The sequence below is a fragment of the Diabrotica virgifera genome, chromosome 1 (genome assembly GCF_917563875.1).
Source record: "Diabrotica virgifera virgifera chromosome 1, PGI_DIABVI_V3a".
NCBI classification, from domain to species: Eukaryota; Metazoa; Arthropoda; class Insecta; order Coleoptera; family Chrysomelidae; genus Diabrotica; species Diabrotica virgifera.
This window is the reverse complement of record NC_065443.1, coordinates 89,427,403-89,450,704: the sequence shown is the minus strand read 5'-3', so window position 1 is coordinate 89,450,704 and position 23,302 is coordinate 89,427,403. Positions and strand designations below refer to the sequence as shown.

Genomic DNA, 23,302 nt, shown 5'->3' with positions numbered 1-23,302 from the left:
ATGGTTAAAAATTGAATTTCGCTATACTTACTCTGTGTCTTATTGAGGGCACATAGGTTGAGTAATAATCATCAACTGCATTTGGCTACACTTACCCTGTGTCCAATCGAGGACACATAGGCTGCATAATAGTCATCAACTGAATTTTGCTATACTTCTCCTGTGTCCAAACAAGTGCATATAGCCTGCATAATAGACATCAACTGAATTTTGCTATATTTACCCTTTATCAAATCGAGGGCACATAGGCTGCATAATAATTATCAAGCGAATTTGGATATATTGTAGTCCAGGAACCGAAGCTTTTCACCTCGCAATTTTTACAGAATGGATCGATTTGCTTGAAAATTTGAGAATAAGTAGTGGATAGTCCAAGGATAAAAATCTATATGATGCTGGAAGGCGCTTTTACCATGGGGTGGTTGCCACCCCATCTCGAGGGTGGAAATTTTTTATTATATTTTTACCGCAAAAGTTGATAAAAATATTCATTATAAGCAAAAAATGTTCTATACATTTTTTTGAGAAAATTAATAGTTTTCGTTTTATTCGCTATCAAAAGTGTTAGTTTTATATCGAAAAAATCAATGTTTTTCGATAATACTCATTTACGATTCACTCAATTTTTGCCGTAGAAAAAATATTTTTAAACCAAGTTCTTCAGAATTAAATAACCTACAATTTCATATTTAAACATTTTTCCTATCTCTGAAGATAATCTTTCTATTCTGAAGAAAATGGCATTTTGTACCAAACTACAAAAATTCGTTATTCGATTTTAACTCCAGTTTTTTAAAAACTAATCATTCTAAGCCAGTCAAACTTCTAATATATATTAATAATACATAAATAAAGAATCATGAATAAGGCCAATGACTAAAAACATCGTCAACTAACATTATTATGCTTCCAATTGGATTTCTCCTGTTTTTTTTTTCAAAAAAATATATTGATTTTTTAACCGTAATTTTTTATTTTTTATTTTAGAAAGTTTGGTAAAAAAGAATTTTGTAGGATCTTAGAAGATCTTCTTCTTCTTCTTCTTCTTCGTCTTCTTCTTCTTCTTCTTCTTCTTTTTATATAGACATTACTCTGTCTGTTTTTCAATGTGCCTCCAGTAAGTTGTCATTCCATCGTTTTCGTGGTCTTTCCACTGATCGTCTTCCTATTGGTTAACCATCTCTCGCCATCCTTACTACTTTATTTGTTGTCATTCGGCTTATGTGGTCGTTCCATTCTACTCTTCTGCTTTTTACCCAGTTATTAATATTGTCCACCTTGCATCTCCTTCGTATATCTGCACTTCTAGCTCTATCCCACAGCGTCTTACCATCGATTTTTCGCAATGTTTTCATCTCTGCTGTTTCTAGCATTCTTTTTGTCCTTTCTGTATCAGGTCGTGTTTCTGCCGCGTATGTCATTATTGGTCTGTAAATTCTGCCTTTCACTTCTTTTCCGATGTTTTTATTTCTCCATATTGTTTCATTCAGGGAACCTGCGGCTCTGTTTGCTTTATTCACGTGATCTTCCACTTCTGTTTCGAGCTTTCCGTAACTGCATAGTGTGATGCCTAGATATTTAAACTCCATGACTTGTTCTATTATTTGACCCTCCAGCTCTAATTTACACCTTATTAGATCTGCTGTTATAACCATGTATTTAGTCTTTTTTGGGGAAGTTAACATGTTAAATTTTCTAGCTGTTATATTAAATTCGTGCAGCATACGTTGTAAATCATCTTCACTTTGAAAGATTAGTATTGCGTCGTCTGCATAGCAGATTATTTTAAGTTGTTTTTCTCCCATTTGGTATCCTTTTTTTGTTCTTACTTTTTTTATTATTTCGTCCATGATCAGGTTGAACAACAGAGGACTTAGGGAATCTTCCTGTCTTATCCCATTAGAAGATCTATAAGACTATTAATATTAAAGATTTTTAAAATCCTCAATCGCTAAAAGAAGTAACTTTGAAAAGGTTGGTAAAGGTGGTTTTTGCATGTTATTATAAGTTTTAATTGTCAATAGCTCACCCAATTTTTGCCGTAGAAAAATTTATTTCAAACCAGGTTCTTGGAAATTAAATAGGCTACAATTTAATATTTAAACATGTTTTCGTATTTCTGATGCTAATCTTTCTGTTCTGAAGGAAAGCCATTTTTTTCCAAACTACACAAATTCGTTATTCGCATTTAACTCCGTTTTTTAAATACTAATCATTCTAAGCCGGTCAAACTTCTGGAACCTATTAATAATATATAAATAAAGAAGACCAAATAATGCCAATCACCAAATTTAAATTAGGGTGGTGATTAGGAGGTTGCTTCCCATCACTTTTTCGCTGAAAAAAATAGGGAGTGACATTCTTTTCATTATAAGTCACTTAATTTTTAAGCTAGAGACTTTTTTATTTCTTGAGATATATATTTTTAAATACTTTAAATCAGTTTGAACAAGTTACCCTCGAAAAATTCATAGTTTTTCCGTTTTTGACTTTGAAACTACAATATTTAGCGTTTGACGAAAAAGAGCTAACATGTAATAAAGTGTAGCTCGATTACTATTTGTCTTAAAGAAAACTTAAAAAAAACTGATTTGTTTATTTTTTTAAAAGGTATATTTTTTTTAATGAAAGTTGTTTTGATAAAACGAAAACTTTTGGAGTTATTAGCAGAAAACATTTAAAAACATTGATTTTTTCGATATAAAACTAACACTTTCGATAGCGAATAAATCGAAAACTATTCATTTTATCAAAAAAATGTATACGACGTTTTTTGCTTAGAATGAATGTTTCTACTAACTTTTGCGGTCAAAATTTAATAAAAAATTTCCACCCCCGAGATGGGGTGGCAACCTCCCCCGTAGTAAAAGCGCCTTTCGGCATCTTATAGATTTTAATTCTTGGACTATCCACTACTTATTCTCAAATGTTCAAGCAAGTCGATCCATTCTGTAAAAATTGCGAGGTTTTGTCCTATTTTAAGCTTCATTAGGTACTTGGACTAATACTTACTCTGTATTCAATCGAGTGCACATAGGCTGCGTAATACTCCAGGGAAATAAGGCAAAAATATACCATGTTCGGGACACTTGAGCAGCCAGGTTACAAATGGGTTTTTTGGGTACTATATACCTAATACAGTATACATACAAAAATGCCCGTCACAGTTCGGACGAGAAATTTAGTTATTAACAAATAAGTGTCAAAAATGGCAGTTTTTTCGTTTAAATCGCTACGGGTAAAAATAGGGTGATTAAATATCTTATTTATACTATTATTCTCGTAGTAGATGAGCCAAGGTTTAAAATGGCAGTTTTTGAATTTCGGTTCGATCATTTGTTGCTTCAGAAATTGCAAAATAAAACTAAAATTTCGAAAATAACAAAATTGCTATAAATTTTGTGAAAATGACCTTAAGACTTTCATATTACACGAAAAGTTGAGACGAACAGTCCATATAATGCACAAAAAATTTTAAGACGATTCGTTAATTAGTTTAAATTTTATTCAATTCGTTTATCCTAATGAGCTTTTTTTTCGCAATAATATTGTTCAGAAAATAGTAATGTAATAGAAATTATGTGAAAACCACATGAAAGAAGAAAAGTCATGATTTCAAAGTATTTAAAAAAAACAATAAAAAGTCATTTTTATCATTCCGAAAACATTTTAATAAAGTGGGGTCATTTTTAGTTCATAAACAATTTGAATAACTTTGTTAATATTAACTATAGATTAAAACTACTTTGTGATTTGAAAAGCTGGTATTTTTATACGAATTTAAAAAAAAAACACTTTTTGCCTAGGTTAATTACAGTTAAAGTTAGCCACTTTTTTATTTAATTGACAGCTACTTTGTTTATAACAATTAAGCAACCCAACTAGCGCCATTTCGAAGTTGAAGGTATATAGTTTATGTGTAAAAGTTTGAGTAAACTTTAAACTTCAACAGAGTTTTTAATAAAGCTTTAAAAATAAGGTTCTAACAAAATCGATTTGTGGTCGGTGGAAATGAATTATTAAAATCCGTGCACTCAAAAAATGAAACTGATTCTTCAAACATATGCTGCGATTAATATCTCCAGAGCTTGTTGATGGATTTTGATCATCATTTTTTTAAATTGTATGTACCTGTAGTCTTGTAGAGTACGTTGTGTATGTAAATCCCCACCTAACATTTCAAAATATTAGGGGGAGTTCCCCTTATCACTCAGGGATATGAAAAATAGATTACGACCGATTCTAAGACCTACCGAATATACATATATAATTTCATAAAAATCGGTCAAGCGGTCTCGGAGGAGTATGACAACTAACACTGTGACAGGAGAATTTTATAGATGTAAATATATAGATGGGTATTAACAAATAGGGGTTGATGATGGAAAAGTGTAAATTAAGGGTTGTATGTATCTTTTAATCCTACATCATACAAAATTAAGATAGACAATTTTGTCCAAAAAAATAAAAAAAATGTCAGGGGGGCAACCCCCGTTATAACTTATGGATATGAAAAATAGATTAAAACCTATTCTAAGTCCTATAGGATACACTTGTAAAATTTCATAAAAATCGACCAAGCCGTTTCGGAGTAGTATGGTAACTAACATTGTTACAGGAGAATGTTATGTATATTGAATTAACTGTGAATTAAATAATAAAAGTGGCTAACTTTGACCGTAATTAACATAGGCAAAAAGTTTTTTTTTTGAAAATTTGTGTAAAAATACCAGCTTTTGAAATTCCAAGGTAAATTTACTCTACAGTCAATATTAACAAAGCTATTCAAATTGTGTTCAAGCCAAAAATGACTCTACTTTAGTAAAATGTTGTCGTAGTGACAAAAATTACTTTTTAATGATTTTCTTCAATAATTTGAAAACAAGTTCTTTCATGTGGTTTTCACATAATTTCTATATAATTATTATTTTCTGAACAATAACATTACAAAAAAAGCTCTTTGGGATAAACAAATTGAATAAAATTTAAACTAATTGACAAATCGTCTTATAATTTTTTGTGTAGTATATGGACTCTTTGACCCAACTTTTTGTGAAATATAAAAGTCGTAAGGTCACTTTCGCGAAAGTTATATCAAATTTTTTTATTTTCGAAATTTTAATTTTATTTTGCAATTTTCGAAGCAACAAATGATCGGACCAAAATTAAAAAATTGCCGTTTTAAACATTGGCTCATCTACTAAAAGAAGAATACTATAAATAAGATATTTAATTATCCTATTTGTACCTGTAGCGATTTAAACAAAAAACTGCAATTTTTGATCCTTATTTGTTAATAACTAAAATTCTTGTCCGAACTGTGACGGGCATTTTTGTATGTATAATGTATTAGTATATATTACCCAAAAAATCCATTTGCAACCTGGCTGCTCAAGTGTCCCGACAAAAACCTTATTTCCCTGGACTATATTAGTTATCAACTGAATTTTGCTATGCTTACCCTGTGTCCAAATGAGGGAACATAGGCTGCATAATAGTCCTCAACATCGTTGTTTATAAGAGTTATTAAACCAGTTGTGGAGCCACAAGTTGATAGTCTCTGAGGCGTAGAAGAATATTTGTGTGCTGTCTTTCTAAAAATATAGGTACCTATTTAATAAAGCATAAAAATGTAACTACATCTAGCAAGTAAACATTCTTGATTACAATAAATAGTACTGTGGTGTAATACGTTAAACATAAGCTTTGTCATTTTTCGAGGCACTTTTTGTAGTCTGAATGAGGCAATTTGACGATGCGATGTTTTGCGCAATCAAAAGTTACTTGTTTCGAGACGAACTTTATAATCATACAATATTATTGGAGCATCAGGACGAGAATTCTTAGCAAATGAATAGTGATTCCACTCCTTACTCATCATCATCATTATTGGCTCTACAAATCATGGCGGCGTTCCTTTCTATCCTTCGCCTTGGTTTTCGGATTTCGTACTCTTAACACCCGTAAGTCGTCTTCCACCTGGCCCTTAAGTGGTGCTCCGGACCTGTCTCTTCTCCTCACTGCTTTGATTATAAATGTATTTTGACCGTTTCATCTCGTTCATTATCTCTAAGTGGCCTAGCCACCGCGGCCTGTTTATTTTGATTAACCTACCAATACTAGACTCGATATAAAGGCGGTAAAACTCAAACTTATAGCATCTACACCATAATCCGTTTCCTTGCAGGCCTTTATAAAAATATCACCATCATCATCCAACCAATTTACGACCACTGCTGGACATAAGTCTCCCCCAATTGTTTCCACACTTCACGGTTTTGTGCTGATTGTTGCCAGTTTTTACTAATCCGCCTGATATCATCTGCCCATCGTGTGGGCGGCCTTCCTCTACAGCGTTTATCTTCCTCTTGGTCTACATTCCATTAGCTTTCGTGTCCATCTTGAGTCCTTCAGCCTGACGACGTGTCCTGCGCAGTTCCATTTGAACTTGGTGACACGGTCTGTAACATCTGTGATACCGGTTCTTTGTCTCAGATCTTCATTTCTTATTTTATCCCGTAGGGTTACGCCCAGCATGGATCTTTCCATACGCCTTTGAGCAACCCTCATTTTCGACGCTGTTGCCTTGGTTAGAGTCAGTGTCTCTGCTCCGTATGTCATTACCGGTAGCACACATTGATTAAACACTCGTCTTTTTAAGCTGATTGGTATACTGCTCCTACAGCGCTCCAGGGCCGCCGCTAATGTAATGGCCGCCCGTGTGCAACTTAATATTTGACGCCCTCTTCCAATTTCAACACTTTACAAAAGTGTACATACTAGTATTTAAAGAAATGTGCAGAAGAATCATAACAATAATAATTTGAAAATAGATAAATACTTGAACATTTAGACTAATATCCATGATCCAAGGTCCATTACATGTATATCCTAATTTAAACGTCCATTTAATTAAAATAAACCGTGACTAGATAACATAAAACCATAAAAAAATTAGCACGGACTTTTCGGGATTTCGTTTCGGAAAACTTGTTGACAATGTTTAACAATGTTTTTGACAATGCTTTTTTGTTTGTTTTCAGGCCTTGGTGTTGAACCTTTAGCCACGTAATTACATATTATACTTATATCTAGCTCAGGGGAGTTATGTGTAGTGTGTGTTGAGCAAATGTCTTGTTACTTTGAAAATGTGACTTCATTGTCTTTTCAAAGAGACGCTAATTGTATCTGGACGTATGCAGTCCCTCCGGTGAGTACCAATTCCACAAGGATATAAACTATTTTCACCTATTATTATTAATAAATGAAATGTCTATCTGTTCTCTTCTCCCTTTTTCTCTTCTTGTTCTATTTCTTTCTTCCTCTCTCTTGGTTTACTGTTTCTCTTTTCCTTCTTTTTTTTTTCTCTTCTATCATCTATGTCTTTTTCATTGCTTTTGTTTGCGCTGGTTCTAGATCCGATTTATTCCTTTTCTTACACTTCTCGCCTCCAGTTTTTCTCCCCTCGCGTTTCGTCTCTTCCTTTTTCCCTCCCTCTTTTATTTTTTCTTTCGCCCACGCTGCCCTCTTTTCCGCCTTTATTGTTTTTCTTTTTTTGTCCCATTTTTCTATCCACGAGTTAGGTCGTGCTGTGGGGCAGTGCGCCCTTGCCCCTCCAAGGCTGTCTTCCACTCGGGTTCGCCATCTCCCTTAAGCATCGCTTGTAACCCACTATGTTACCCCTGGGCCATCACCCCTTCGGATGATGGTGTTACACCTTGAGGTTGGGGTGGCGGTATATTAGGTTGATACATAGCCGTCATCCCTATGCATATCCGTTTGTTTTCAGTGGTTTCCTCCACTGGTTTCAGAGGTTTACTCCTCGGGTATAGGTTTGGGTATCGGGACGTGTATAATGGGTAGGGGTGGGTGTCGTATGATAGTTGGGAGTATTAACTAGCACACAGGGACAGGTTAGGAGCTTGGCTAGAGGAGAGCGGACAGCTGCTCCAATTTGTTGCCTTTTACGATAAGCAGGAAAAGCTGTGGAGGTATTTGTACTTAAGCGGCCCGCATAACCACAGGGATGAGAAAATTATCTAAAAGTCCGAAAACCGCCAACCGCTTTGAATGAAAAAGTATTCTCGAAACTGCTTTATGAATATACTTGCAAAGGAGCAGTGCTACAATAAATAATATTTTCTGATATTTTTGTTTAGATTATGATGAAAAAAGAACTATAAATTATAAATGAAACGCATTTTAGTACTATCAGGTAATAATAATTATAGCTTAAAGAATTATCTGAATCATTACTACTTAATTATTTGAATTTATTTTAGTTTTAAAAAAGTATTATCATCAGTGACCTGCTTTTGGCCGCCCCTATTGTTGGCCGGCCGTGTGCGATGAACACTTAGCACACATGGTAGCGGCGGCCCTGCAGCGCTCCGTAGGCTGCCCAAGCAAGTGATAGTCTTCTTTTTATTTCGCGTGTTTGGTTATCTCTGCCAATTCTAATTTCATGACCTAAGTAAATGTACTTTTCCACTAGGTCTACTTCCTGTTCACGTATAATCAGCTGTCCGCTAGGAATTAGATTAGTCATAAATTTCGTTTTAGTAAAGTTCATTTTACAGTTTATTTTCCAGCACGACATAAAAATATGTCCACTCCTGATTAACCATTTTGTATTATTTTATTGGCATTTTGTACACATTAACTGATTTTCCGAAGAGAAGAGAGGAGAAAATGCATTTTTTCCCAAATTAATTCTTTTGTCGAAATATGTAAACAGATGGTGGTGGTCTATTAAACAAAATTAAATCTTAACTATCTTTATTTACCTTCGTTGTTACTCACGAATTGAGCATTAGGAATCAAAATTCGTTTGATCTGTACCTAGATAAATTAAGGCGTTTAGAACAGGGGCGGCTCCAGGATTTTATTTTTGGGTAGGCAAGCTACCGGGGGGTCTGGGGGTATGGAATACTCCCCAGCTAAAAGGGGGGTCTGGGTCCCCCAGAAAATTTTTTGGAAATGACAAACGAAATTGTGAGTTTTTAGGCTCTCTCTGACTTAATTTTCCAAACAACTTGTTAAGTGAGTTAATGCCTAGCTGGAGGTAACAATTATTAATATATATTTTCCAAGAAACTTAATGTAGGCCTACCTCTATAGTCTAGTCTTATGTTATAAATTTAATAAACTTACCGGTACCTGATACAGAACTCTGTTAGGGTAAGTGCACTATGTATATATAATGTATTTAGCCTAATTCGTATTGGGAAATAAAAACGACAAAATCAAATTGAGGAGGCAAATCACACAAAATGTATTACACAAGTTAGTTATTCTTACAGTGTTCGAAAAAGAGTTGTACATATTATTTTAAAATGTTTAATGAATTGTTTAATTGAACCTTCTATTGAACAGAAAAATGTAACTGATGGAGTTCATTTTAAAAGGAACTTTAGTCTTCCCCCTTTTTGAGCGGCGAATTCGTCTACAACAATTTCAGGGTGACATAGGAGATTGTAGCTAAGTTCTCGTCTATTGAAATCACTCCCAAACTGTGAAGTCTTTGCCCCATCATTGTAGATCTTAAGCAGTTTTTAATTCGTCTCATCGATGAGAAACTTCTTTCAGCTGTCGCCGAACTTACAGGCATCACTAGAACAACGGACACTATATATCTCAACTCATTGAATGAACCGAAGGAAAAAAGCTCTTTATACAGATCTTCTGTAATTTTACATTTGGAAAACATAGATTTGCCTTAGTCACACTGTGCTTTTAGTTGAATGCAAAGCTCTTCATCTTTTCCCCAAAATTTAGCAAAGGAACACAATTTTTTGGATCCAGAAAATTTTGTGAGTTTGGATTACATGATGATATGCAAGCTAGAAGACTTGAATTTTCTGAGAATCTCTTTTCCATTTCTTCTGAAATATTATCAACTATGCTAAAGAGTTCTGCTTTAAATTGAGTTTTTTGAGAAACACTTTCATCATTGCACGTTGATTTCCCTTTTCCGGTAGTTTCAAAAACTAAAAAGTCAGATAGCCTGCTGGATGGCGTCTGCTTTCTTATAGGGCTGTTTTCCACACTAAAGTCACTCACACTTCCTTGAACTTGAAAAATGTCTTGAGCTTTTTTGTATAACTCTTCAAACTGGTCATCTGTTCACATCTTACATAGACTTTCTATTGTCGCTTTAATAAGTCTTAAGCTTTTCCCAATGTCAATGTTTGATGACTGTAGTTGCTTGGAAAGTATGTTTAGGTAGCATAAAATTTCGTCTAAGCAAACAAGAAAATAAATTACATCAAAAGAACGAAATTGGGTGAGGAGGCCTTTAGCTTCTGCAGCTTCTCTTGGCTTAGCTTTATTTTGAGCACATTTTTGCAGTGCCACTACAATTGAGCTAAACTGGGTTTTGAAAAAGTTAACTCCTTTGTACTTTGAGACCCATCTTGTGTCGCTATGCTGGGGAACTTTCAACTTCTTGGTCCCACTTTTAGTTTTTACTTCAAATGAGAACAATTCATTGCGTAAAGTTGAAGCAGACTGGAAAGCATATATTGCTTCTAACAGGCCGATAGTATCACCAACGGACTGTACACGTTTACTTACATCGACAAGAACTAGGTTGAGCCTGTGAGCATGACAGTGCACATATGGGCAGGGGTTTCCCGTGATTTCCCTCACTAATGCCTGTACACCGGAAAATTTTCCAGACATAACGGATGCTCCGTCGTAAGACTGGCTGACACAGAGCTGAATATTAAGCCCGATGTGGTTTAAAAAATGTTGTATTTTGTTTGCCAGAGCTAACGCGTCCAGCTTAGTCAATTGTACAAAACCAAGAAATCGTTCTCTTATCCCTGATTCTAAAACGTATCGGCAGCAAATGCTCATTTGTTCTTTATGGCCTTGATCACGAGCCTCATCAATGATCAAACTATAGACTTTGCTTCCATTTTTAATTTCTTCTACAATATTTCTTACTATTATATTAGAAGCTGCAGTCAGAATATCAGCTTGAATGTCTTTTGATGTGTATTTAGCATTCTTAGGCATGTTTTTCATATCGTGGTCCAATTTTTCATTTTCAAGACACAGTAAATTAATAAGTTCCTTAAAGTTTCCAGAATTGGTCTCAAGAGGCAAACTTTCAGATTCTTCTTCTAATTCTCTGTTTTCGGTATTATCTTCTTCTCCAGACTCTTCTTGTTCAGAATCATTACTGCTATCAGGGGTTCCTTTCTGCTCAATCTGGGGCAATCGTGCTTTCACTTCTCGGTGTCCCCTTAAAGCAATATTTTGTCTGGCACAAAATAATGCACTTCTGACGATAGACTTCAAGCGCTCTCGATTTTTTTCAATTTCTTTTGCGATTTGATCATTGATTTTGGTAGTAACAGCACCAGTTTTTTTAGAATCAATCCAACCTTTATACTTTGAAATGCACGTTTTGTGAGAATTTGACGTCTCGTGTTTATCACACATTTTGCCAACATTTTTCCAATCATTATACCCTGTGTTGATAAGGACGTCATGACTTTTTTGTACTAAAAAATGTCTACAATAAAAACAAAACACTGCATTTTTGGTGATAGAGTACTCCAGCCAAGCAAATTTATCGTACCAAATGCTTTTAAAGGACCTAGAATTTCCACTAATGACCCGCCTAGGAAAATTTGTTCTTGGCTGCGTGGGCCCAGAACTACAGTCAATGCTAATGTCTATGATGACAGGCGGAGCCGCATTAGTTTTGTCCGGTAAGCCTATTGAGGAACGCGGCAGTGTTCCGCCCCGCCAAGTCCTATTAATATTAGAAGTAGAAGTAGGCCTAATGTCTATACCTGTATGAGGCTGCTGAGGCTCTTCTAACCTGGGCCTTTTATTTTTACTGTCATTATCATCTGGATCACTTTTTAATTGAACCTGCACTTCCTTCACTTTTGGCTTTAGCTTCACAACAAATCTGTCCATCGACATCACGTAACATAACAGTCACAGCACACCGTATAATAATAATTCACTTCGAAACTCATAAACTGTAAATGCAGACTGACACTGACTGACTGGCAGTGGCACTGTGCTGTGGTCTGTGGCTGTGGCAGTGGCAGTGGCGACGGCCAGTGAGGGTGAGTGAGAGAGGGAGACTTGAGCGTGCACGAGAGAGTGTGGGGGGGGAGGGGGTGGCGGTTCTGTGTAACCTTGAGCCCGCCCGCGCGGCCCTGCTAACAACGCCGGCTGTGTCACTACGGCTCTGGCAGTGTAATACACGGCTCGGCCCATTGCGTGATGTATGATCCACAATTCCACATGCGTTGCCCACAAATTTTGGGTAGGCAGTTGCCTACCCTGCCTACCCGCTAAAGCCGCCACTGGTTTAGAAGCCAAGGGATACAAGTGCATGTTTGGTACTTTTGAGAAAATCAAATTTGAAGTTTAACATCTTTCGTAAATTCTACCGCTTGTCTTTAAAAATAGTTAGTGATTGGCTGGTCTTTTAACTTTAAAGACTTTTTTGTAATAGTACAATTATATCAGATTAAAAAAAACTTGGCATTTTACAAGCTATTTTAAAATAGAAACAGCACTTATACCCATTGTCTTCCAATTGTAATACTTGGACTGTACTTGTATCTTTATTCTTTTAAATACAATTTAATTAACAAAACACAGAATTTTTATGAAAAAGTTAAACATTGGTATATAATATAAAAAAAAGCAGGAAACACATTAAAAATAAACTTAACTAGTCATCATCGCTTCTGAAGCAGTTATCTGGTTCGTAGGGTTCTTCCTGAATATTATCCCGAGTGGCTTGATCTGGGATTTGTTGTCTTTCCTGTTGTTGATGAGGCAAATTTCTGTAGAAGTTGTGATGGATGGGAGGCTATTAAGGGAGGAATATTAAGGGATCTAGGGCTCTTTAAAGATGGCGTCTTGTGATTAGTTTTTTAAAATACCTCCAGAACCATTTTACCATTTAAGAAAACGAAAACTTGTACGCTTATTTATTCTCCAGTGATAAATCTATTCCATCTATTGCGAATGTATAGTAGTGGTCATAGGCGTTGGTTTTGGGCAGGGCAACGGTTATTTCATCGCATAGTTTTTTTGTTTATCTTTTAAGCAATTTTGACCCTGTATTATTAAATTATGAGATATTCTCTTACTAAAAGTTACTCTTACTTTAAGTCGGTAAAATACACTTTATTCTATAAAAATCGATTTGAAAATATTTCGTTTTTTGAATTTGAAAAAATGTTCACAAAAAAAAGTATTTAGAATAACGAAAACTGGTACGTTTATTTATTTTCCAGATATGAAACGATTTCATCAATTCCGAATTTCTAGTATCCATCATAGTCGTCCGTTTTTGTGTAGGTCAACGGTTATGGTATAGCACAACTTTTTTGTTTTGAATTTTTAAGCAATTTTGACACTAGGTTATTAAATTATGAGGTATTTTAGTACTAAAAGTTATTCTTGCTTTCAATCGGTAAAATACACCGTTTTATTTTGAAAATATTTTTCAAATTTTTCTCAAATTCAAAAAACGAAAAGTTTTCAAATTGATTTTTCTAGACAACGGTGCATCTTAGAGACTTTCATCAAGAGTACCTTTTAGTACTAGAACACCTCACAATTTGCTATTACAGTATCAGAAATGCTTAAATGTTAACGACAAAAATGTTATGCGATTAAATAACCCTTGCCCTACCCAAAACGGACGCCTATGACCGGTACTAGAAATTCGCAACTAATGCAATCGATTTATCTCTGGAAGATAAATAAGTTAACCAGCTTTTGTTTTTCTGAATAGAAGCGTTTGATAGGTATTTTAAAAAAACTAATTGCAAGACTGCATTTTTAAAGAGCTCTAGCTCCCTAGGAAGCATTTTCGGACTAGATGAATTCAGAGTTCAATAGAATTCAATTGTCTTAAAATTATCTGAGGAATCTCCGGTCTTCGTTTGTCGGGATATTTTCTGAACGCCCTGTATGACTAACACCTATTTTGAGGCCAAGGGACATAAGCGTACTTATATCCAATGGTTGCCAAATGATAAACAAACTATTTTCAGGATATAAGTGAAATATCCATATATGTCACTACTGGTTTTAAATTCACTTGTATCCTTTGTCCACAACATTAAAATGGGTATTGACTATCTATTTCTGTACTTATCTCCAACTTGACCAAAATTGCACTTATACCCCTTGGCTTCTAGACGCCTCAATTGACGTGTTGTGGAATGCATATTTTAGATTCCCCATGTCTATTCACTTATCGCCCATTTTTCTTAAAACTTATAGAAGGATGGGTTATAGGAAGTGTGACCAACTAGTCCAAAAATTCCGGGACATAGCCCGAATTACGAAGTCGTGTCCCGGCGTCCCGTACAAGACTTCCGGGCCATCTGAATTTTCAACGTTTTGGTAGAATTATATTTTGAATAGGTTATTCTTCTAAGATCAAATTGAATTGGTGGGGCAAAAAAAGATAGAAATCCAATATCAGTTGAGAACGAATTCCAAATTGGAAGTCTAAACGTCAAAAACTAACAAAAGTGTAATTATCATTATAACCAATCGTGGCTTAATCCTATCAAAAATATTATTTTCAACACAAAAATGTTAATATTGTTTTTGAAGTTATACTAATTTAGGCGCGATTAAGAGTAAAATTTCATAATACTGCGCGCATGCGCACACAGACAGTATGGCGTTTAGTTGCTAATTTTTTTAAGTTATGTATCAATATATCAGTGGAAGAAAAGGTGTGAAAAGAATATATTAGTGTTTTTAGTAAATATATTTATTATAATTTTTGTGTCTTTGGATTTGTCTTCCTCAGGAGTAAGATGAGTATTATTAAAACATTTTATTGTATATTTACTTCACCTTGTCTGTTTGTTACCGTGAATTGTCATTAGGTACGTCCGAACCGATACAGACACAGTCCTCGTAGCATATTTGGTATAGCACTCGGCTAGAGATCGAGAGGTCTTGAGTTCGAATCCGGAGCAATCCTATACTTTTTTTATTTTTTTTGAAAGCGGTAAGCACAAAATTAGTTTGGTGTTTAAAAAAAATTAAAACAAACTGTTTAAAGTATATTTATTTTTAAGAAATCATATAAAGTATAACTTCTTACGTGCGTACAAAGTACACACACATTCTTTTTTTTTTATTTTATTTTATGTTATAATGGCTTTGGCGTAGCCAATTAGCCAGACTATTTGTTTTTTTGTATAGTACAGTAAAACCTCGATATAGCAGACCTCTATTTAACGGACTTCGGATATAACGGACAAAAAAGCCGGCCAAATATGAAAAAAGTCCCTGTATTTCCCAAAACATCCCCAAAGAATTTCAATTAAATTTTTATTGTAGCATAATGCGGACACATTTCTAGTTATAAAAAAACGCAAACTTCAAAAGTGCGTACAAAACTTAAAATAAACGTTTTTTTATTTATTTTAAACCTATTTTTATACAACGTACTTTCGGCTATAACGGACACCCCTTCCCCCCAATTAGTCCGTTATATCGAGGTTTTACTGCAATAATAATTTTTAATTTAATATCTAAGCCTACTTATAATCTAAATTTACAGGGTGTTATAATATAGTAATCTATATATTTTTCAATTTTGTGTGATATGTTTACAAGTTTTAATTTTATTATCTAAGTCTATTTAAAATTTAAATTTACAGCACGTTACATATTCGTAAAGATATTTTAACGTCTGCTTAGTTTTTGGAAACATAATTTCGTTTAAATTAACAGGTAAAAGACAAATTAGGTCAATTAATGTTTCATACATTACTTTAATATTTTGTCTGTACTGTCCACACTCCAATATGAGGTGCTGTAGATCTCCAATTCTACCACAGCACAGGCGCAATATGGGTTATCACTGATACCTATGCTGTGTTTGTATGCTGGGGTTAGTACGTGATTTGATCTCATTCTGTTTATTGTTTTTATAAATAACCTCATTGGGAATTAGTGGCAATTGGTTGGCAATTTTTAAAATTTATTCCCGTTGGACTTTGATTATATACACGTTGCCAATTTTGTTTGCAATGGTTTTTACTGATATTATCTATGTATATCGGTTACTGGTAGAAGTATGTTGTTCATAAGCTGTATAATCAATACAACGATGATATCAAAGTTCTATACTAACAAGAATGGCCCGATTTTCATTGAAAAGTCCCGGATTTCAGGTATTCTTTAGCCTTGTGCCGAATTTAACTGAATTGGAGTTGGTCACAGTAAGTATAGGTGAAAGTCAGAATTTGTTTCCGACCTAAGAATTCTTTTGGATTTTTATTTACTTTTATTTAAAAATGGAAGTCTGTCAGGTTTCGCCTAGATTTTAATTCTTTTTTCAATTGGTTTTTTAACGAATTGTAATATCGTCTCTTCTACTTCAAAATATTTAGGTTTTAAATAATGTCATAATCTAATAATAATTAAGTAAAATTATAATCCCTATATTATTATATTGGATAACTCTTTCACTTACTCGTAAATTGAAGTATTTTTGAACACATGTGAATTGAATGTACAACAGAATCCTTCCGACGTCTTCGTCTGTTGAAACAGGTGGGAACATTTCACAGATAGCCCCTTCCATAAACATTTCGCAAACATCATCTCACAACTGGGAGACAACTTTCTCAAAACTTCTTCGGCTGTAATTTTTTTCTTGTCAAATATCTTCTGGAGACGAGTGAACCGCTGCATTTCTTCGCCTGTCGGTGATTTATATTTTATGAAATAATACATGTACCTTAAATCTTTTATTATTTCTGAAACATTGGTTTTGGTTCTAAAAGAATGGTAAAAGTTTTAATAAGTTCTAATAACATATATATGTGACTTTCTTTGTTCAGAAGTAAAAATAATTTCAACCAATCAAATAGCAATGAACAAGACACTTATGTAATTGTGATCAAAACATTTCTTCCGCCAATCACAAGACAAGGTCCATTCTCACACATCAACGATTTTTATTTTTTATTTAAAAAAGACAAAGTCGCATCCACCCGAAGGTTTTTAGCGACATTTCTGTAACATTTGTAACAATATTAAATTAAAAATTGGTAAAAATGAATTACAATTTGTAGACAATTAAACCTTTGGAGCAATAATTAAATTCCAGGCACTAACACTTTATTTTTGAAATGAACTTTTAGATCGCTAGCGACACTCCAACACTCTCTTTCTGATGCATCATTAGTTATAGCGTTACGCGCACTAGTATCTGCTTGTTCATATTTCCTTCTATGCCTATCTGGGATGGTATCCACAGGAAGTGGATTCTTCTAAAACTTTCTTGAGCTTCCATTAGTTCGGCCTTGGTTCTTTTCTCAATAGGGTGTTTATGGCATATATTTTGCATAGCTTTTGTAACAAAAATAAGAAAACTTCTGTTGGAGTGAAAGTAAAAAGAAAGATATACTCCAACAGAAGTAAGGAAAAAAAAAGAAGAAAAGAAAAGACTAAGGTAACTAGTTGGGGCCTCTTATGAAAATAAAAATGAAGGGGCTTCAGCGGTGAAGCCGTAGTAGGAAAAAAAAATAAAAAATACTACTAAAGTGCAGTAGTACTGAAGAAAGGGGAATTAGAAGGGATAGAAGTAGAAGTGGGAAGAGACAGAGGCAAACTGAATAGAGTTGGCTAGCAAGAGATGCAAGAAAACCACTTGACACTCAAGGATGGATACGGCTCGTTTGCATGCCTGTCGAAGAACAGTAGCTCTATGTAGATAGTAATAATGACTAAAATATGAAATAATAAAATAAGAATAATGTACTGAAGAGGAATGAAGATGAATAATTTCTAAAGACGAACAAGATAAATAAATCTAACAAATCATGGGCGCCATGAAAATGATCTTCGATCATTCTCCCAGGTATCTTATACTGCTGTCAGATATTAAATATATCAAACCTGTAATAATGAACATAAAGGAATAATAAAAATAAATGATATACAAAATAAATAAACATATTTATTAAAAATAACTACCAGATTTTTAACAATCTCTGAGTTAAGCAAGTTCATATTATGCTGTGACTCTAAAATGACATAAGTTATACAAGAAGATATATATATTTTAAAGATAACAACAATAATGTTATCTGTTACAAACTTAAATATAAGTACCTCTTACTAACATATAGGGTACAAAATTACATAAGTCTTCTACCAAATGGTTATAGTACGCCTGCTACGTACAACTAAAGGAAACCGACGAAGATGAAAATAATACAAATAAATAGGCCCAAGCCTCACTAAGAGAAAATACAATACTGAATAAAGCAAAATTAAATATACAAATGAATAAACGTTATAGAAGTGAAGTTAAGAAAAATACCGACAAAATGACCTAAATTAACCGAGCAAATGCAATGAAATAAAGTAACGACGAAGTAACCGAACAAACGAAATAAAGCGAATAAATACAATATTTGGGAAACAAGGCAAGTAATGTTACAAAATAAATTTACCCGAATTACATAAACCAATATCAAAGCAATAATAAAGTATTAAAAACCTAATTTTCTCTAGGCTTATTCCTGTGCACAAGAAGTTACCGTAGATACAAAGTTTGGGAACCAAATAATCTAATATACAAATACATAGGTCAAAAAAAAACAGAGGTAACCTAAATCTGGAAAAAAAACATAGTGTATTTAACAGATAGTCTGAAATATAAAAAAAACCAATAGTTACTAAAACTCCTCACTAAATGACTGTGCTATGAGAGTCGGAAAGGACTGGACAACAAGGGAGGTTTTTAATATATACATGTTGCATGTTGGATGGCTTTAAACAAACCAAAGAGCTCTGCAGTATAGATGCTGGAATTCAGAGAAAGATGTAGAAGCATAGCAAAGCGATGAAAAAATCCATCAATATTCTTTTGAAGTAGAAACTTGAATCTTAATGTTGGCTTAATTGAGATGTGTCACTTTCCCAGTCCGATGCCTCACTGCCAAGATAACTATTGATTTTTTTCTTTATGGACGTGAATTTTCGTTGTATGGATCTTTCCTTTAAATGGGGGTACACTTGACTGAGCATTTGGGACAAAGCTGATAGGTCTGTAGTATGTTCTTGAATTGTGGTTATAGGATCTGTTGATCCCGTGATATTCGTTAGGAGCAGGTTAAGTTGATCAAAGCTTACAGGGAAAGGTAGAGGGTGATTTTCTATAAAAGTTTTTAGCAGGGTCAAGTAAGAGAGAAAATAAGCATTCAGAAGTGCTTGCTGAACTAATTTTAGCTTTTTTAGATTTTTCTTAGACTTTAGGTGGTGGAAAAATGTTACATTCTTTTGAAGATGGATCTGCTTCAGGTGAAATAATTTCATCAAAGTTACGTTTCGGTTGATTAATTATATGATTGTCCTTATTTAATGCATCTACTTTGTTCGGTATCTCCGGGACATTAGAAATAGACATTTGTTCACACTGAGAAGGGTTTGTATCATTGGGTGCTTGCAAAGATATATTTGTTGCGCTTGATATCGATGCTTCATTGTTTTGGTTGGGGTTTAGTTGAGCTAGTGGTTCGGAGCACTGTGATGCAATGTGACCTGGCTTCTTGCATCTAAAGCAAACTAAACTGTCTTGAGAAATGAATATTCTATTATCGTGTTGTCAAAAACAAGAGTAAATGACTCTAGTAGTGTTAGACTGTAAGGACTGATATAGATTTGTCTTTGAAAACTAAGGATGTGATTGTACTCAGGCATAGAAGCACTAATTTTGAGGAATGTCATGGGGGAGACAGGAACGATGCCGATTTTTTGTAACTCATTGATTAGTAAGTCGTGCGGTATTGAAGGACATACGCCGCTGAGCACAAGTCGTTCCGCTGGTGTAACTAACCTTCTTGCTCTGACAATTTTACCTTATATTTCTATTTGATCATGATTATTCGATAAAATCGATTTGATAAAATCATCCGCTATTTGTTTATTGGAAAAATACATACATATGCGATTATTAGATAATCTAGAAGAGAAGATTATATTTTTCGCTTGAATTATATTTCCAAGTGGGAGAAGGTGGTCTTGAAGTTTGGTGTTTTATAAGGCACTAAAGATAATTGCTTGGGACTTTAAAGGAAATTGCACTCTCGACGCTGCCAAAGAGTATAACTGTGATATGTTTATTTGACTTTGATGGTCTTGTATTGTAGAATTGTTGTGTGATTCCATGTTTGAATTCATTTCGATAAACGTTAAGTGAAAAGTAAGTCCGACCCTGTATACCTGCTAAAACAGGTATATCAGTCTTTACTAAAAGCGGTTATTTTGCAGGTAAAACTGGATTTGTTTATTGACAACAATAACAAATAATTGCAATTTGCTGATTTTAATGCTAATTTAACTGGATATTATGTAAGGAGTTTGTACACTTACAGTTTATTTCAATATATCACTGAGATTCACAATTTGTAACTTATATTAAACTTTGTTAATATTAAAAATATTCGGAGCCCACATTGAATACAACATTATAGTTATCGACGCAGAACCGGTCTCCACATCAACTATTTTTCAGTCGCAATTCCTGTTGCGACTGTTTTAGTGGAATGTTTTAAATAAATTTTGATGATTATTTCATTCATAGGAGATTCTGACCAATAGAAAGCTACAGAAATCTGAATTAAATCGATAATTTTTGATAATTGCCCGTCGTTAAGTATAGTACGTCAGATGCCCTTCGTTGCTACGAAAAAATACCTTCAGTGACATTAATGACAATTAATGTTTTAAAAATTATAAACGTGATGACTTTCAATCGTCAAATATTTATAAAACTTTGTGTTTAAGTGTACTAATTTGTACTTACATAAATAAATTACAATAACATTTTGGTTTTTAACAGTTTTATTCATGAAATAATCGCAACAAATTGCATTCGAACTCTAAAATTAATATAGAATTTTAGAGCTCTTGTGCAATTACTACTGATAATTTATATTAACACACCGCCGCTCGAATATTTCAGAACGAAATTCTTTCATGGATATAGGAATCAATTGACTTTATTGTATACTGAGTTTCACGAAAGTTTGTAAAAGAAAATTGAAAGTTCTGGTTTCTGAAAGAAGAAATTAAAAAAATTGAAAAGTGTTTTGAATCATTACAAACTACCAGTTTTATCAACAAAAAAAAACATTTCATATGCACCAAATATTTATAATACTTACAGTTCATTAGCTGTGAATACAGCTCTCCTCTTGCTAATTTTATTATTGTCACAAATTGTGATAGACGGAAACTCAAAATTGTATATCGGATAATTATTTGTTTGAATCACATGTATTAATGGATTGTTTTCAATGGAGCTCCATGAATTCAAAATTAATATTATAGTTATTACCATAAAAAAAGCACACGTTACAAACCAAAATATTCTGCAATTAAGAATTGTTATATTGTTAATACGAAAATAAATTGAATACCTAATATACATAGAATGTTACCTTTCCATGTTAAAACCAAAAAACAAACGTTTAATATTTTTCAAAAGTCTATTGACCACTAGCCCGGGTGGGGGGAGGGGGGCTGGGCAAGTTTGATATTCTAAATATAGGTAAACCTCCATTTTTATTGTAGATTCAGATTCTATGTAAAAAAACTGCATATTTATTTATTTATATTTATTTATTGTCTTTCTGCGGTTATAGCGCCATGTACCGGGAATGGAAAAAATCAGATTAAACATGTTTACTTTTTTACGTAAAATCCGAATCTGAAATAAAAAATGGAGTCTTCTATTGGAGATTTCGAAGTTGTACTCCGCCGCACCCATAGAGGGTAAGTTGGGGGGTCATGCTTGATGTTATTCTGTAGTCTATAAGAATAACACCTTTTCCATGTTCATTGTTTAATTCTAAACGAGCTATTTCTATCACTTTGTAAAAGTGCCAATAACCACAAATAATCACAATTATGACATTTTCATACATGGCCCTGCTAAACTTAAACAATAAATATCTTACCTTTAAACATGGAACCAAAATTATCTCCAATAGTATCTTTAGGTAAGTCTAGAGAACCCTTATACTGTTTGAAAAAAAAATTAATTTCTTTTTTTATCAATAATTATAAAATACTCGATTTTTCATTAAAAATTATTGATTTACTGTGGTTTGAAATTAAGAGAAATAATAGTCTATCATTTTCCGCAAATCGCCAGGAAATTTTGACATTCCTGTCAAAATTTCTTGAAGAAAAAGTCAGGACTTCCTTACTGTAAGGAAATGATATTTCCGTACAGTTGTTAGTGTTCTATTTATAAGCGTCAAGTTTGACAATTCAACCTCAATACGTTTCCATAGTAACCCAAGTAATTTTATTAGGAATTTCAAAGCACCATTTATTTGGGAATAAAATTATCGCGTTTTTTTTAAATCAATCAATATCTGTCAAATTTTAAACGATTTGCGGAAAAATAGTATGTTTACCTCGTAGGAAAAGCCACATTCCTGGACTCTGTGTTGCTAAGTCTCGGCTTGCGCCTCGACTTAGCAATCTTCACAGTCGTCCAGGAATGTTAAGCTTTTCCTACCCGGTAAACAATGTACTATTGTGAACAACCTGAATTTAGAAATACGATTTAGATGAAACTTTCTGAAAGAAAATTATCTACTTTTTGTGTGCAAAGGTTTTCAAAATATTATGTATGTAAATGAATGAAATATTAACATTGAAAATATAGTTTCTGTAAAATTTTTTGAAAAAAGACAAATAACTCATAGTGCAGTCGGTAAAGGTGGATATGAGCTATTATTACCTAAAATTTCTTTGAACCTAAATCGATTTTCGTGAAAATTGGTGAGTGGTTAGAAGATATATCAAGGAACAAAAGTAACACGGTGTCAACTTGCGCTTTTCCCCTGGAGGTGGATACCAGCCCTTGTCGGGAGTGAAAATTATTTTATTAAAAATATCCCCAAAAATCGATAGAGGGACAAATTCTAAGTCAAATTTGTTATGTAAAGGTATTAAATTAAATCAATACTTTTTGAGTTATTGAAGATCAAAGATTTTAAACTTTCGTGAGAAAATGAATGTTTTTTACCGGTTTTTAAAAAATAACTCTTCTTCTTCTTCATTCGTGCATGTAGGCTTTAAAGCCTGTTTCTTTTTCAATATTAGCCTCCTAAATTGTTTAAGATGTCGCACCATCTTTTTCTTGGTCTGTCAATACCTCTTTGTCCATTTGGTGACTTATATCGTGCTGTTCGTACTATCCTATCCTCTGCCATTCTACTAATGTGTTCGTTCCACTCCTGTTTCCGTT

At 33.7% G+C, this 23,302-nt stretch overlaps 1 protein-coding gene across 1 annotated transcript in view; it reads right to left on the bottom strand.

Moving 5' to 3' along the window:
* Positions 1–23,302, bottom strand: part of LOC114325876 (sodium channel protein Nach-like) — a 101,851-nt gene that overhangs the window by 34,809 nt on the left and 43,740 nt on the right. The window contains exons 2-3 of the mRNA XM_050660333.1: positions 16,499–16,804; positions 5,462–5,594 (exon numbers count right to left, since the gene is read on the bottom strand). Of these exons, the coding sequence (XP_050516290.1) occupies positions 5,462–5,594; positions 16,499–16,804 (439 nt within the window). The remainder of the gene's footprint in view (positions 1–5,461; positions 5,595–16,498; positions 16,805–23,302) is intronic.